The following is a 17,964-nucleotide window of genomic DNA, read 5'->3' as shown; positions in this document are numbered from 1 at the left end:
ATTCCTCCCAAATAGATAAAAACACTATCTCTAGAGCAGTGTTTCTCAACCTTAGAAACTTTAAAATGGATTTTCAACTCCCAGAATTCCCCAGCTGGGATGTTAACAGAATAACAGAGTTGGAAGACCTCCAAGGTCCAACCTACTACTCAAATAGGAAGCCCTGTACTCTTTCAGACAAATGGTTGTCCAATCTCTTCTCAAAAGCCTCCAATAAGGGAACACTTACAACTTCTGGAGGCAAGTTGTTCCACTGTTTAATTGTTCTCACTGTCAGAAAATTTCTCCTTAGTTCTAGGCTGCTTCTCTCCTTGGTTAGTCTCCATCCATTGCTTCTTATTCTGCCCTCAGGTGCTTTGGAGAATAATTTGACTCCCTCTTGTTTGTGGCAGCCCCTGAGATATTGGAAGACTGCTATCATGTCTCCCCTAGTCCTTTTTTTCATTAAATTAGACATTCCCAATTCCTGCAACCGTTCTTCTTATGTTTCAGCCTCCAGTTCCCTAATCCTCTTTGTTGCTCTTCTTGCCACTCTTTCTAGAGTCTCCACAACTTTTTTATATTGGGGTGACCAAAACTGGATGCAATATTCCAAAATACATAATATAACATTAATAATACTTTAGATACAATCAATCAATACTCTGGAATACCCAAGGAGGGACGTAGTGGCCTAGAGGTGGAGCTCTCGTCTCACAATCAGGAGGTTATGAGTTTGATCCTAGTTACCGGTAAATATTTCTGGGCGCAAAGAGAAAATATCTGCTGTGAACTCCTCATAGGCGTCAGGAAGGGCATCTGGCCAGTAAATACTCAGCTCGATTCTGTGGCCCCGACTCCACCTTGATACAAGGGACTACAGGGACTTCATTAAAAGAAGGGGAAAGGAAAACTCTGGAATGCCCAAGGGATGGATTTTAAACCATTCTTATTCCGGTATCTCATATACTTACTCAGAAATGTCAAATTCCTATTTCCTACTTGAAGGCCAATGAAAAGGACTTAATATCAATGCAACTAAACAGGTTGTCTCATTCATTTTTTAAACTGTAATCTTAAAAACAACAGGCCTATATTTAGAAATGGAAAGCATCCCCCAAAATTCAACATTGGATTTCTGAATTACGTAGTTCAAAAATATCAGAGTCTCTAGAAAATAAATCCCCTTATGAGGCCCTAGGAAGCCACAGCCAAGTCAACAGTTCTGTGTTGGAAGGGCTGCATGCACTTAGACCTGTGATGGTGAACCTATGGCACGCGTGCCACAGGTGGCACACATAGCCATATCAATGGGCACGCCAGCTCAGCTCTGGGGTGCATGCCAGCTGATTTTCGGGCCTTGTGGGCCCACCAGAAGTAGGGAAACAGGCTGTTTCCTGCCTCCAGAGGGCCTGGAGGTGGGGGTAAGGCCCATTTTTCTTTCTTACCTGGCTCCAGATCCTCTCTATTTATCTGGGAAGGGCGAAAACAGCCTTTCCCACTCCTTCGGAGGCCCTCCAAAGGCCTGAAATGGCCCATTTCCCAACTCCCAGTGGGACAGGAAGTGACTTTTTTGCTGACCCCAGCCTCCAGAGACTCTTAGAAATGCTCCTAGAGACTCCTAGAGAGGCTCTGGAGGCTGGGGACAGGCCATCGCATGCCAGGAGCGGGGTGGGGGTGAGGGAAGAGGGTTGCGCGCGCATGCGTAGGGCAGGGCGCATAGAATTATGGGTGTGGGCACGCGTGCGTGCAACCCTCCCCCGGCTCCCCCTCTCCTGGCACGCGATGGCAAAAAGGTTAGCCATCCCTGACTTAGACTTATATACCACTTCATAGTGCTTTTACAGCAGGGGTGAAATGCTCTCGGTTTGCCCGGTAGCGATCATGGCGGGTGGTTCAGAGAACCGGTAGCGATCGTGGCGGGTGGTTTGGAGAACTGGTAGCGATCGCGGCACGAGGCTCCGCCCACCTGCCTGGTTGTCGTTACTTCCTGGTTTTAACCAGGAAGTAATGTGTTTTGTACCCTCTGTGCATACGCAGAAGACAATCACAGCTGTGCCTCGTGAACGTCAGAGCCTCTTTTTTAACCTTTTAAAAGCATTTTTTTACAACGAATAGGTTGTAAAAAAATGCTTTTAAAAGTAAAAAAAAAAAAAGATCGCGCGCCATAGCTGATCACAGACACCCCTCTGCGCTGTTCTCTTACCCCATGCCTCCTTTTGGAGTGCACTGCACACGCACATCACATTTGGTGCGTGGTGCGCACTGCATATGCGCACAGCACACATGTGCAGCCAGCGAACCAGTAGTAAACCGGTTCAGATTTCACCACTGTTTTACAGCCCTCTCTAAGCAGTTTACAGAGTCAACCTATGGCCCCCAACCATCTGGGACTTCATTTTACCCACCTCGGAAGGATGGAAGGCTGAGTCAAACTGAGATCTGAACTGCTGAACTGCAGCTAGCAGTCAGCTGAAGTAGCCTGCAGTCCTGCACTCTAACCACTGCGCCACCTCAGTTTTTTTCTCTTGAAGAAAAGCAAGTCTCCTTTTCTTATTCCAGTTGTGCGAAATTTTTGAAAATGTAATGTCTGGGAACCTCTAAGCAGCCTTTTTGTTTCATCCAGCTCTCTGTTTTTAGGTTTGCTCCACAACTTCCGAAGCTGATCCCAGACTCCTTCTGACTCCAAGAAGCATCTCTCTGAAGGATTTGCTCAGGTTTGTAGGACTTGTCACCGACTTTTAAAAAAATATTTTAACGACCCCGTAATCCCTTGCAGCGGGGTGGAGTCAGGGCAACTGAATGGAGCTGAGGGTTTACTGGCCGGATGCCCTTCCTGTCGCCAATGCAGAGTTCGCAGCTGATATTTACTCATTGTACCCAGAGAGGGAAATATCTGCCTCTACCTAGGATCAAACTCCCAGCCGCCTGACTGTGAGGCGAGAACTCCACCTCTAGGCCACTGCACCACTCACTTGTCACCGACAATCCATATAGCAAAATAAATATTATTTCCTTGCCCAAAAATTTGCAGCGATACTCACCGCTGATCATTCCATCGCAGAGTTCTCGGATGCGTTCTTCACTAGCTTCTTTTCCCTAAAAATAAAGCGAAAGAGAAAGGTCCAGTCATGTTTGATTCTAGGGGGCGCTGCTCATCTCCTAGCGGAGGGAGCCAGCATGGTCCAAAGACAGTTCTGTGGTGATGTGACCAGCATATGTCAAGGCACACGGAACGCTGTTGCCTTCCCACCGAAGTGGTACCGATTTATCTTCTCACATGCTTTCGAACTGCTAGGTGGGCAGGAGCTGGAGCAAATAAAGGGAACTCACTCTACCCTGCAGCACTCGGGTCTCAAACTCCGGCTGTCAGCTTTCCAGCAGGCAAGCTCAGCATCTTTAACCGCTGAGCCATTGCACCCCATCCCTAATATTATGCAATTATATTTTGAAATCCTTCGTAAGAGTTGTGGTCTCATCGTGAACATTTACTGCATCCTCCCCTAACTTGGTCTGCACCAGAGATTTTTATGACTTTTAATCCCAGAGTTGCAATTTATCTTCCAACGTCATGACACCTCACTACGGCGCTCCCTAAGCAGTGGTGGGATTCGGCCGGTTTAGGCTGGTTCGGGTGAACTGGTAGTTAAATTGCTGTCTGGCTCCGCCCCTCCCCACCTCTTCCAGGAGTCCCTACGTGCCCCATTTTGGCTCCCAGGTAAGTGCAGCTAGGCCTACTAGGTCCAAAATGGTTGCAGGGGTGCATTGCACTACCCCATGGCCCATTTTTGCTCCCAGGGGGTTAGAGGAGGCTGAGTGCTGCTTGTAACACCCCCTGGCCACTCCCACCATGGCCACGCCCACCCAGCCGGTCATTAGGGCAGAGAACCAGTTGTTAATGTCAGCACGTCAAGATGCATTTATCCTAGTGCTGACATAAGAAGGAGAACGCAGGCGTCTGCACCGGGACGGTTGCCTTTCACCTACTTATTTCCTCTGGAGATAATGTCCCCTAGGAGATGGATGGGAGGGGGGAAATTCTTTGAATTGGAGCAGTAGATTAGGGGTGAATGATTGGGAATATGGCCAATGAATGCAGAGGAGTGGGGGAAGGAAGAGGAGGGGTTTGGGGGCAGCACATCAGTGCTGGCTGCAACGAGTCGGTGTAAAAAGTGCTGTGCTTAATAAAATGGAAATTTGTTTTATAAAAGACTTCGTTTGCGATGCAATTTATCTGAAGACAGCCTGAAAACCTGACAGTTAAATTATTTGAATCCCACCACTGTCCCTAAGTAGCTCTGCACCAGTCACAAACTTTCACTAATTTCGAGACCGAAAGGTTTTATAGGTAGTCCTTGACTTACCATTTGACATCTGTGGTGAGAAAGGTCGTAAAATGGGGCAAAACTCATTTAACAAATGTTTCACTTAACCACAGAAATTTTGGGCTCAATTGTGGTCATTAGTCGAGGACTATCTGTAATAGGAATAGCTCAGGGGTGGGTTCTACTTACCTTTACTACCGGTTTGCAATGGGGCTGCGTGCGTGCACTCTTCTGCGTAAGCGCAGAAGCTTCTGAGCATGCGCAGAAGCGTTTTCACGATGTCAGGGTCAGTGGGCGGGGCCACCCGGCGGTTTTGCTACCGGTTCTATAGAATCGGTGCGAACCGGGGGCAACCCACCACTGGAATAGCTCTTAGAGCACAGTGAAAATGGAGTAGGGAAAAAAAAGGGGTAGACAATGATCAACAAACAATCGCACAAGGTTTTTGTCCAGAACCTCTTACCGGAGGGCCTGGTTTTCCCACAATCCCAGGGATTCCTTGCTCTCCTTGTAAACCCATTTTGCCAGGATGGCCTGGAACTCCTGGGAGTCCAGCAGTTCCATTGGGGCCATGGACTCCTTTGTGGCCAGGCTCTCCTCTTTCTCCTGCCTGCAAAAGAAGAATGAAGAACATCCCAAATGGAGAAGCGGTGACTGTTCTGATCTAGGCTTCCTTAGAAAGTATAGAGCACAATCTTAGTCCCGGCAAACCTCTTTTATTCATACAGCTGTGGATTATTGTCATTCCCAGTCTGAAAGGCTTCTCAAACAGTCTTTCAGGGGAGTGTTTGCAAACACCCACCTTATCTCCCTTGGAATGCTGCCAGAGAACTAATTGCCACACGCAAGGAAGGCCAAACTTGGCACAGAGTCAAACAGAGCTTTTCCAGAGCTTTTACCGACCAGATGAACTAATTGCTTCCTGCAAAAGCTCACGTCCTGTTCGCTCCTCTTTTATGTCTTATGAGAGGGGCCAATCATCTCCAAGCCTTACTCCCAAGTCGACCCTGTTTTCTTAATTATTCCTGTCTTTGGGCAGCTCTGTGCAAGCGCACAATGGGAACAGGCTCCTGCTGTTCTTCTGCCTCGCTGATGTCAGACTCTGGAGACTCCAGAGGCAGCAAAGAACTTCCAGATGGCCTTGGCCCCCTCTCTGCCTCCGACTCAGAGCCATCATCCGAGCCTTCCCCAGACTCCAGGACTGGCCCACGTTCTTCCCCAACCTCCTCACTGTCCGAATCTGCTGCCAGCTCTGCTGGCCACTGGCGGGCCACAGCAGCGGCCACTAAACTGGGCCTAAAAATACATGAGGGATACAGCTGCCTTGCAGAAGCTCTAATCATGGTCTGGATGTGTGACTGGCTGGAAACCATCATGGGCACCATCTAGGCAGAGGATGATGGGTTAAAAACTGGCCCAAAGTTACCCAGTCGCCTTTCATGCCCAAGGTGGGACTAGAACTCAATGTCTCCTGGCTTCTAAACAGCACCTTATCCACAAGACCAAACTGGCTCAATCAATCAATGAGAATAGAATTGGAAGGGACCTTGGAGGTCTTCTAGTCCAATCACTCCTCAAGCAGGACACCCTATAGCAGGGATGTCAAACTCGATTTCATTGAGGGCCGCATCAGGGCTGTGTTTGATCTCGGGGGACAAGGAGGGCCAGGGCGGGAGTGACCAGCTTGATGTCACTTGTGTCAGGGGCACCTGTGGGGGCATGCACGGCCCGCCCAAGCTCTGTTTTTGCTGGCAGATGCACCGCGGGCCGGTCCTTCACTGTTTCCAGGACAGCCCCATGGGCCAGTTCTAAACATCCCTGTGGGCTGAATCTGGCCTGCGGGCCTTGAGTTTGACACCCTATACCATGTCAGATAGCCTGTGAAGCTGGCACTGGAGTCAGAGAGTGAGGAGGCTGGAGAAGATGTGGTGCCAGAGGCAGGGATTCAGCCAGGGCTTTCAGAACCTCCAGAAGCTCCCTTAAGTGAAGAGGACGAAGAGGAGGAGACTCTTCTCAATGTACGGGCGTGCAGAGCTGCCAAAAGGCAGGAGTGGCTCCTCAGGAGGAGGTCTCCTCGAGAGTAAAGCTTGGGGTTAATTGGCCACTCAGCCTATTTAAGGAGGAACGCTGACTGAAGCAATTTGCAGGGAACAACTTCGTTCACATACCTTCGTGTCTTGTCTTGCTTATCTTATCAGCTTCCTGCAAATTGCTTCTGGGCATTCTGCCAACCACAGTAAGCTTTCAGTATTATTCTTTGAATTCTTGGCTGCTGTTAATTAACAGCCGTTGTAAAAAAACTAGTTTATTTAGTAAACTAAGGTTTGAATGGACTTTGTGTGTGCTGCGTTCTTTGGGGTCCGTAGCTGGGGCAGAACAATAGGTGGCTGTACAATCTCTTCTTAAAAATCTCCAGTGATGAAGCACCTATGATGTCTGAAGGCAAGCTGTTCCACTGGTTCATTGTCCTCACTGTTAGGAAGTTTCTCCTTAATTCCTAGGTTGCTTGTCTCCTTGATTAGTTTCCATCCATTGTTTCTTGTCCTGCCCTTCTGGTGCTTTGGAAAATAAGTGGATCTCCTCCTCTTTTTGTGGCAACCTCTCAAATACTGGAATTCTGCTATCATGTCACCTCTAGTCCTTCTTCTCTTTAGGCTGGCCCAATTTCTGCAACCGTTCTTCATATGTTTTTGTCTCCACACCCTGAATCATCCTAGTTGCTCTTCTTAGTTGCACTTTTTCCAAAGCCTCAGCATCTATTTTGTAATGGGGTAACCAAAACTAGATGCAGTATTCCAGGTGTGCTCTCTCTCCTGGAACTACCCCTCCTCTTTTCCTCGGTCTGCCACAACATGCAAATAGCCTTTGCTTAAAGCATTGGCTGCTATATTGTTGGCCTTCTGTTTTGCACTACTTGTGGGGACTTTTAAGAGAAATATAGGAATGGTGGCCAAGCGGTCAGGAAGCCTTTTGTAGATGACACTCACTTTCCTTTCCATAGCTTCCTCTGACAGCGACCTTCAGATTTTTTAAAAAATAAAATCCACCAGGCAAATGACTACAAATCCATATAATGAAGAACACCAGAGGTGATGGGTTTTTTTTTTTCCCTCTGGAAAGTATAGGATACTCACTTCCCCTTTCTGTCCAGGAGATCCAAAGGGGCCCTAGAAAAGAAGAAAGAAATTGAAATAAAGTTATTTGTTTCAATCCCATGCAGGAAACCGAAATGAAACTGAAGAACTTGGATTGCTTTTCATTGCAGCTCAGAGATACGCCATCCAAATGTATCATCTGACAACTTACTCGGGGATGAAATAGAATTAAAAGAATGCTAGAGTTGGAAGGACCGGGGTGGGTTCTAAATATTTTTACTACCGGTTCTGTGGGAGTGGCTTATTTTGTGGGTGTGGCTTGGAGGGCATGTGACTAGGTGGGCGTGGCTAGCTGGTCAGAGTCATTTCTGGAAGGTCCTTGCATTTACGACCAGTCCTCGCACTTACGACCTGACTCATTTGTTTGCTTTTAACACTGATCAGCTGTAGGGCGGCCCTTTGAAGCCCCGCGGCAAGAGTTTAAACAGTTTTTTCCCCTCTAGTCATCAGCTGGGACTCAGGAGGCAGCAATAGATTGGGGGTGGGGCCAAATAAAAGGTAAGAATAACGTACGTGGGTGGGGGGGTCGGAGGGCGGGGGGGGGAGAACCGGTTCAGTGACGTCATATCGTCACCGCTACCGACTCGGCCAAACCGGACCAAACCGGGAGGAACCCACCACTGGGAAGGACCATAAGTTTCAACCTTTGTATGGTGTGGGAATACAGTGCATTTCCATCACTGTGGGTGAATAAGACTGGGGTCTTTCCTAGACTAACCCTCATCATGCTGATTCAGTTCTGTATCATATCTTCAGTTCTGAGGTCCTTCTCCAGAGGCTTACAGATGTGTTGAGGAGTTGGTTAAAAATAAAATTAAAAAGATTCCAGAACCAGTGAATCAGCAGGCAAAGCTCTAGTGCAGTGTTTCTCAACCTTGACAGCTTTAAGATGTGTGGACTTCAACTCCCAGAATTCCTCAGCCAGGCTTTCATGCTTAAGGCGGGACTAGGACTCACTGTCTCCTGGTGATTGGCCCAAAGTCACCCAGCTGCTTTGATGCCCAAGGTGGGACTAGAACTCACTATCTCCTGGTGATTGGCCCAAAGTCACCCAGCCAGTTTTCATTACATACCAGTTCTCCTTTACTTCCTGGAAGTCCATCTGTCCCAGCAATGCCCTGCAGATGAAAATAGAAAGAATACATTTATCAAAAAAGAAAACAAGATTTTAGAGTCACTACGGTTGTTTGGCTAATGATTGATGTTAATTCTCTTCTGAATCAACATCTGGTAGTAACCTGGATATGCTGTGCAATTTTCTTGGCAGCATTAGGTCTCCCTTCAGATTCTGAGATGTTCTTCTCAACTCACTAGTCCTCTCAACTCACTAATCCTACATTCCTGGGATTTCCTAGTGGGTTTCCCACCCTATATTAATCCCAAGCCTGCTTAGCTTTGTAGAAAATTAGCACCCACCCCTCTCCTAAAAGAATGAAATATTTTGAGAAATATTAAAAAGGCAGAATATTATATTTCCCTGGATGAGAAATGGAGAAACATGTTTTTTAGAGGGAGAAAGCAGCCCTCACCTTTCTTAATAGCCCTCAGAAGATGCCAGCACTTAAGAGACAAAGAGCTTATTGAGATCTAGGTAGCTCTATTCACAGGCAAAAATTCCCTGCAGCAAGGTCTGAACAAAGGTAGGGTTAGCCCTCAGCCACAATAGGGATTGTCCAACAAGCCCCTTCATTGAATCAGCAGACCAAACGTCAACCAAACTTAACTCAGACAAACTCCTAGGATTTGTACATGGCCCCATGGGAGTCTGAGAACAGCCAATAGAATACATGTTCTTGCACAGGAACAGGAAGCTCAAGTGCAAAGCCCAAGAGAAGGTATAAATACCTCCCCACTCTCAACTCCATTTTGTCAGCTGCACCAGAACCACAAGTGGCCGGTGGTTCTGCTTCATCAATAAATGGGCCCTCTTTCCAATCAGCCTCCAGCCTCCATTTTGTCTCCAGTGCCTTTCTCCCGGCTTGGAACTGAACCTGATGGATATTTCTTCCAACAGCATCAAATCCAGATCAGATCAGTCAAATGCTGTCATCTACTGAAAACATTTTTCTCGAGCAGTAACAATATTATTCACAATGATAGAAATAGACTGACAGTGGCAAAAGGAAGCATAGGTAGTGCCAATAATCAAAGGTACTTTGGGTGTAAATTTTTTACTACTGGTTCTGTGGGCGTGGCTTATTTGTGGGCGTGGCTTGATGGTCATGTGACAATTCTTTAGGATTTAGCAGAGGTGCTGGTCTACCAGGCTTTTAACTGCTTGCAGAGCTGTACTGGTCTACTCATTCGTTTTTGGAGGCATCGGTCTACCACCACACTGCCTTTTAACACTGATCAGCTGTAGGGCGGCCCTTTGAAGCCCCGCGGCAAGAGTTTAAACAGTTTTTTTCTTTCTAGCCGATCAGCTGGGACTCAGGAGGCAGCAATAGATTGGGGGTGGGGCCAAATAAAAGGTAAGAATAACACCAGGGGGGAGGGCGGGAGGGCCCAGCTCCTTGATTATTATTATTATGAACCAGATCCCGAACAAACAGAACCGGTTCGGTGACGTCATATCATCATATACCACTGTGTAATCCACCAACATCTGCAGCCACACTTAAAACAACATTGACATCGACAAATTCACCATCAGTCAGTTGCAAAAGGCAGCTTTACTTGGAACAGCTGAAATCCTGCGATGATACTTCTAACACCATAAAACATCCACATCTGCCCATGGCCAGTTCCTTGGGAAGGACTCAATAAGTGGACAAAAATGACATATCCAGTCTGAACATTTGGCTGACGGTGTGACAAACCCTGATTATATTAATAGTCTTCTATAAATTGGCATTATTTTAGAGCATCTCGAATTCACGATCAACTCTTTTAGGTCGAAATTATTAGTACAAACTGGGATTGTCCAAGACTTAAATGAAATTATCCAGTCTTTGAGAGCACAGCCAAACTCTGAACTCAAATGTTTATGGAGATTCTCACTCATTCAGGTAGGTCATGGTTGTCCCAAAGGTGCTTTTTCAAAAAGAAACTGGAAAATCTTGTATTTTTTTCCCCCTTGAAAACGTTTTGCTTCTCATCCAAGATGCTGTTTCAGTTCTCATCCAAGAAGCTTTTTGGATGAGAAGTGAAATGTTTTCAAAGGAAAAAAAAAATACAACGAAGTCCAGTTGCCTTTTGGAAAAATCACCTTTGGATTCCATAGACTAGCACTGATGATGTTATCTAGTTGGGTAATGAAATGTCTGCAAGAAAACAAGCAAGTTCAGAGAACACCAAGGACCCTTTATGTCAACCCAATGTCAACTCGCAAAGTATCCCTGGCCTGGTCTCAAGTTGCCATAGGCAAGGGGGATGGGAAACCAATGAAGCACCACGGCAGCCAAAAACAGAAGCACATTCCAGACATATCTCTCTCAAGGCTGTCTCCCAGAGTTACCCACAGCGGCCGGAGAGGAGTGAGCTCTACAACCCATGAAATTGCTCCATTGGCGAATGTGATTGATGACACACCTGGGGGAAGGGGGGAAACAGGGTCATGATTGGGGCGTCAAAGTTTTGAGCTCTAGGAAGTGACTTTAATTCAAGGTTCATTCAAGGGATGAAATCTACTTACCTTCCCAACTGGTTTGGAAGTGCACATGCCGCGCGTGTGCATCAGCTTTGCTCGTGAGCACACACGCATCGTGTGCACGCATGGATCCTCTGCGCATGTGCAAACCCTTCTGCACATGCGCAGAGGGTAAAAAACAGGTTACTTCCTGGTTAAAACCAGGAAGTAACAACGACCGGGTGGGTGGGAGGAGCCTTGCGCCACCATCGCTACCGGTTCTCCGAACCACCAGCTGCCATCACTATAGGTTCGGCCGGATCGGTCCAAACCGGGAGCATTTCACCCCTGGGTTAAACCTTCAACGAAGACGATTTTTTAAAATGGGATGCTTCTCAACAATTTTATGAGTTACACCTATTTGCTGCTCTTGGTTAGAAGTAAACTTTCTCGTTTAAACCAGAAGAGGGCTTCCTTGTTCAAGTATGTGGAAAATTACTGCTAAGGACGGGAATCAAATGTGCTCAATTTGTATTATAACAATTCTACACAATTCACACTTTCAGACATTTATGGAGCAGGCAGCCACGTGTGGTTCTAAATCTGGTTTGCGAATGAGTATATAAAAACATATGGTATCCATAAATGTGTTAAGGAAAAAGTATGCAAAAATATGACTGTCACATTAAACTACCTCGAACTTAAGAAATAAGTTCTCAAAACTTAAGTTGTAGCTGTAGTTGAGGTGGTCCTCAACTTACAACTCCAATTGGGATCAGAATTTCCCTTGACAATTTTTAAGGGATTCGCACGCGATTTTACTACCTTTTTTTGGCCATAGTCGTTAAGTGAATCACTGCAGTTATTAAGTGAATCATGCAGTCGTTAAATGAATCTGGTTTCTCCCATTGACTTTGCTGGTCAGAAGCCAGCTAGGACGATTGCGAAGGGCAATCACATGACCCAGGGATGTTGCAACATGCTGGTTGCCAAGCGTTTGAATTTTGATCATGTGACCTTGGAGATGCAACAATAGTCATAAGTACAAGGCCCCGGTCCTCGGTGACTTTTTTCAGCGCCGTTGTAACTCTGAACGGTCACTAAACAAATAGTTGTAAGTCAAAGACTACCTCTACATTTTGTTAAAAGCCTATGACATTAAAATAGAATTACAGCACATTACTAGAGAAAAGAAGGGCCAGGAGCAGAGGTGGTATTCAGCCGGTTCGGAGCGGTTCACCCGAACAGGTAGCGGAAATTGTGGATTCTATTTAGGCACATATTTTAGGCCGGGGGTTGTGGGTGCTTCATCACTGGAGGTTTTTAAGAAGAGACTGGACAGTCTGGGATCTCCTGCTTGAGTAGGGCTGAACTAGAAGACCTCCAAGGCCCCTTCCAGCTCTGTTTTTTTTTTTTTAATTTGATTTATATGCCGCCCTTCTCCGGAGACTCACGGCGGCTTACAATGCGCTAAGCAATAGCCTTCATTCTTTTGTATATTTATACAAAGTCAGCTTATTGCCCCCACAAACTGGGTCCTCAATTTACCTACCTTAGAAAGGATGGAAGGCTGAGTCAACCTTGAGCCTTGGAGAGATTCGAACCTGCACTAATTGCAGGCATCTGGTCTTAATAACCAGCTTAATAACAGGGTGCCTTAGACCACTGTACTACCAAGGCTCTTTCTGTTCTGATTCTGATTCTACCTTTGGGCTGTGGAAGAAAGATGGAGAGGCAGGAATTTGGACAAAACTCAACAGCACTTTTTTGTGCGGCTGTTGATAAAAAGAGGGTCGCCTATGTGATTGCCAACGTCCGATGATGGATATGGCACAAGAAGAAGAGAAAATTAATATGCTGCCATCTAGTGGTGGTCTGGATATTTGCACCCCAATTATTTTGTTTGTTTATTTAATTTTTATGCTGTCTTTCAATAGTAATAGTAATAGAATTTATATACTGCCCCATAGCACTTTACAGCACTCTCTGGGTGGTTTACAATGTAAGCATTACTTGCATCTTTCCCTCAACAATCTGGGTCCTCATCTTATCGACCTCAGAAGGACGGAAACCTTTAATTAATTTTGAATCCCGTCAGGATCGAACTCAACGCTATGGGCAGAGTTTGTCTGCAATACTGCAGTTTAACCACTGCGCCACCAGGGGCTCCTTCAACATATTTCACTATTGAAATAACTCTAGCAAATATGGCAGCTTGTTTAAAGGAAATGAGTTCAGGCTTCACTCCTGAAGTGATCTCACTCCTTGGTCAGATGGGCATGATTTGAACCTTTGACCAAAAGCAGCCTCTTCTTTCTGCAACACCAGCTCTGCCCCTTTCATACACGGGTGCAATGTTGCAACACACACCTACCAAACAGATGGAATTTGTGTTGCTTTGGGTGACTGCAGGAAATGCTACCGGTTCGCACTGGTTCGGGGGAACCGGTAATAGCGGCAGTGTGTGGTTTGGTGAACTGGTAGCGGTGGCAGCACGAGGCTCCACCCATCCACCTGGACGTCGTTACTTCCTGGTTTTAACCAGAAAGTAACCTGTTTTTGACCCTCTGCGCATGCGCAGAAGGCTTTGCGTATGCGCAGAGGGTGCAAAATTGCATGTGATGATGGCACACACACGAGCGCAGCAAACCAGTAGGGAAGGTAAGTAGATTTCACCCCTGGGTAACTGTAGTATTACACATGCGCCGTTAGGGGCATAAACGAATTTTTCGCACCGCAATCAAACCATAATGTGGTTTGCGTGGTTCGTTTATTGGATGAGCCCAGCCACTGAGATTTATTCTATAAACCGGGAATTAGACAAACCATGGTTTAATATGATTTATGCATCCAAAGAATTGAGATCTTTATCTTACCTGGTTACCTTTGGGTCCCGAAACCCCAGTAGGACCCTGGAAACAAATAAAGAAGAAGCATGAAAAAAAAGTGCCAAAAATAATTGACCAACAAGTTACTCAAGTTTCATGAACACAATATAAATAAGGACCTTTTGGACTAGGTAAGTCTATGTCCGAATGGGGTTTTTAAAAATTGTTTATTTATTTATTAAATTCGTTTGCCACCCCTCTCGCCATTCTAAAGTGAGTTAAAACCATCTCTTCTAACTAATTTTATTGCTTAATTTTAAGGCAGCACTTGGAGCACTTTTGCAATAGATCGTGTTTCTCACCCTTAGCGATTTGAAGCTATGTGTGGACTTCAACTCCCAGAATTCCCCCAGCCAGGGGAATTCTGGGAGTTGAAGTCCACACAGTTTAAAGTTACCAAGAGTGAGGAACACTGCAGGAAATGCATGGCACAGTTAAAAAGCTATAGGCCGCAAGCTCCATCCATTTAGTTTATTAGTTTAGTTTAGTTTATTTGATTTATATACCGCCCTACTCCCGAAGGACTCAGGGCAGTGAACAGCCACAAGATAAAAACACATAAATTTACAAACAGAATAAAACTGAATTAAACAATTTGACCGAAGACAGATTTAAAACACCCCAATAAAATTAAGAAGTTCATGTTCAATAAATTAAAAAGTTCATGTTCAATAAATTAAGAAGTTCATGTTCTAAAGGCAGTGGTGATAATCAGTCGGTTCGGTAGCGGCAACTGTGGGTGGGCCTGCCCCCCCCCACCCGCCCCGGTGCTATGCTGTCCTATTTAGCCACACTTTTGAAACCACATGCATGTGTGCAAGCCATGCATGTGAGCAAAGTGCATGCACGGAAAGCTGGGCGCATGCACGGAATGCGTCAGCAGCGAACCGGTGGTAAAAATGTGAAACCCACCTCCGTCTAAAGTGACATCACATGCAATGAATCCACACATCACAATGTGGGTGGAGCTTCCACCAAGCCCCGCCTTCTACCCAACAGATGTTTTGAAACAAACAGTCTTTTTAAAAAGACATTTCTTATTTTCTCTAACGGAGAAAGCAATAGTAATTATTTTTAAGAAGGTTTTTAAAAGGAGCTTGAAAAGCCATTTGTCCTGAATGGTATAGGACAGTGATGGCTAACCTTTTTGCCATCGCGTGCGAAAAGCGGGGGAGCGCGGGAAGGTTGTGCGCGTGTGTGCCCACACCCATAATTCTATGTGCCCCGCCCCCATGCGTGTGTGCGCGACCCCCCCCCCCCGTTTCCCTCGCTTTTGGCACGTGATGGCACGGTCGGCCGTGTAGGCCCATTTTTCGCCCTCCACAGGTTCCAGAGCTTTTCTAGGAGCCTGGGGAGGGTGAAAATGGCCTTCCCCATCTCCCCCGGAGGCCCTCTGGAGGCCAGAAACAGCCTGTTTGCTGACTTCCAGTGAGCCCAGAAGGCCTGAAAATCAGCTGGCCATTGTGTACATGTGCGCTGGAACTGAGCTCGCGTGCCCACTGATATGGCTCCACGTGCCACCTGTGGCACGCGTGCCATAGGTTCGCCATCATGGGTATAGGATCTCGTGCTTGAGCAGGGGGTTGGACTAGAAGACCTTCAAGGTCCCACCCAACCCTGTTATACTGTTGCTGATAATTTAATAACAGTAACATCTAACTGCAACTAACCAACAGTAACTTAATGACAGCAACAACTAACATTTATGCAGTAAAAAAAAATATGTCGCTTTGCAGTCCTCTTTCCTCAGTGGAAATATTTTAAATTGATTCCGTAACCTAGATCGGTGGTCCCTAAACTTTCCAACTTGGTGACCTGGTCTGGCATGCGGGGTGGTGGAGGTGTACATTCACGCACGCACAGCTCCATTTGTGCGCATGGAGGGGTGGGGGCTGCTCCATTCGTGCAAGTACAGCTTTGCACGGGAGCGCAAGCATCCTCTGCTCGCACGAGTGGAGCTTCATCCATGTGTGCTTTCCCATCTGTTGTAGCTTGTCGGCCGCCGGCCCCTCCAGCAGTCAAATCAGAGGAGGAGGAGGCGTGGGAGTCAGGGCCAGCAGCAAGGCAACCTGAGAGCACCGAGGGGGAAGAGGGAATGGAGCTGGCAGAGAGAGCGCCGAGAGGGAAGAGGGAATGGAGCTGGCAGAGATAGAGACGGGGCAAAGCCTGGGCCGTCCATCAGCCCTCAGATGGCGAGTCAACAGCCCCCAGGTCTGGAGGTGGCTGATGAGGAAGAGGAGAAACAGCTGGGTCTAGTGCCTGACGCCCAGATGCGCAGAAGGCAGAGGAGAGAAGAGCAGTGGAAATCTATGGGCCGGTCCTTGGGATGGAAGAGCCACTGCTGCTAGCGAAGCCCCATCCTAGTTCTGGGAATAAAAGGCAGGGGGTGGAGATGAATAGATGTGGCAGACAACTATTCATCTCCCTGCTGGACAAACTTGATAGCCTACGATGAGAAAGAGAGAGGGACTTTTTGCCGGGGCTGCTGGTGCTCCTAATAAAGGAAACGTTGATTGGTTACAAAGGGTTTGTCGTGTTTGGGGAGCTGGGTCAGAACAGCATCTCTCCTGCACCCCAGTTTTGCGGCCTGGAGGACTGGGGACCCCTGGCTTACATTACAGAGTTGATTGAATGAGCACATTAAATATTTTTTTTAATTAATTAATTTATTTATTTATTTTTATTTTTATATGCCGCCCTTCTCCGGAGACTCAGGGTGGCTTACAGTGCGTTAAGCAATAGCCTTCATACTTTTGTATATTTTATACAAAGTCAGCTTATTGCCCCCACAAACTGGGTCCTCATTTTACCCACCTTAGAAAGGATGGAAGGCCGAGTCGACCTTGAGCCTGGTGGGAATTGAACTCGCAGTAATTGCAGGCAGCTGGATGTTAAATGCTGCCTTAGTATTAGCCTCCTACGCCACTCAGGCTCCTTAAATATTGCAGCCCTACCCAAAAGAATTCTGCATTCATCGAAGTAACATTCATCAGAGCCTCATTGTATCATTCGTTCACTTTTGCAGAGGATTTACCTGCTCACCGGATTCACCCCGTAGCCCAGTGGCACCAGGTCGGCCCAGTTCCCCACTCGGTCCTGCACGACCCTGGAAAGTTAAACGAAAAGAGAGAAATAAGAGAAAAAGCTGAAAAAAGGGATATTTGAATCAAACTGCCTAGTTATTCAAAATCAACAACATTTCAGAGGGTGGCTTAAAACAGTCTGAAAAGAAAAGAAAAAAAAACACCCCATCTTAGCCAGCTTTGAATTAAAAAGTTGCTGATTTGCCACCTGGCAAATCTCTATGTTGTAGATCCCCATGGGTCATTTTAGTTTTCGATCTCTCCAGCCCCATTTAGTTTCCCACAACCTGCCTTATTTACTACTTTCATTTATACCTGTTTTTCTTCAAATTTAGCCACTTTAAGACGTTTGGACTTCAATTCCCAGAATTCCTCAGCCACAATGGAAAGAGTGTTGGGAAGATTAAAGAGCAGACTGGACAATTGGATATATTCTACTTCAGTGTTACTCGCCCTCAGCAACTTTAAGACGTGTGGGCTTCAATTCCCAGAATTCTCCAGCCAGCCATGCTTGGCTGGGGAATTCTGGGAGTTGAAGTCCACACGTCTTAAAAGTCGCTTACTTGATTTGTTGACATCATGAAATCCTTGGTAATGCCCCTACAAGCAGGTTACAGATACAAATTGCAGCCACTCACCCAGCCTGGGAACAATTGCCCTTTCCATCCCAAAATTGTCTTCTGAATTTGACTTACCTGGAAACCTCTTACACCTGCTGCTCCCATAGGTCCTTGTAGACCAGGTTGTCCCTGCAGAAAAAAAAAAAAGAAGAAATGGGTCAATGAAGGAAGACAGTAACCATCTTCAGGAACAACAATTCCAGGGTGACCATATTTTAAGTAAGAAAAAAAAGGACATTACAGGTAAGTCCTCAACTTACAACCATTTAATTAGTGACCATACAACGACACTGAAAAAAGTGACTTACAACTAGTTCTCGCACTTGATGACTTCTGCAGCATCCCC

General features: G+C 46.3%; 1 protein-coding gene across 1 annotated transcript in view; it reads right to left on the bottom strand.

Annotated features, from left to right (window-relative positions):
• COL9A3 (collagen type IX alpha 3 chain) overlaps window positions 1-17,964 on the bottom strand; it is a 43,550-nt gene that overhangs the window by 3,988 nt on the left and 21,598 nt on the right. The window contains exons 9-15 of the mRNA XM_070940127.1: window positions 17,694-17,747; window positions 16,950-17,021; window positions 13,904-13,939; window positions 8,533-8,577; window positions 7,439-7,471; window positions 4,768-4,914; window positions 3,024-3,078 (exon numbers count right to left, since the gene is read on the bottom strand). Of these exons, the coding sequence (XP_070796228.1) occupies window positions 3,024-3,078; window positions 4,768-4,914; window positions 7,439-7,471; window positions 8,533-8,577; window positions 13,904-13,939; window positions 16,950-17,021; window positions 17,694-17,747 (442 nt within the window). The remainder of the gene's footprint in view (window positions 1-3,023; window positions 3,079-4,767; window positions 4,915-7,438; window positions 7,472-8,532; window positions 8,578-13,903; window positions 13,940-16,949; window positions 17,022-17,693; window positions 17,748-17,964) is intronic.

Source organism: Pituophis catenifer, unplaced genomic scaffold, assembly GCF_029215685.1.
Source record: "Pituophis catenifer annectens isolate HBS135680 unplaced genomic scaffold, rPitCat1.0.hap2 SCAF_3, whole genome shotgun sequence".
In the NCBI taxonomy this organism is placed as follows: Eukaryota; Metazoa; Chordata; class Lepidosauria; order Squamata; family Colubridae; genus Pituophis; species Pituophis catenifer.
This window is presented reverse-complemented; position numbering and strand designations above follow the sequence as displayed.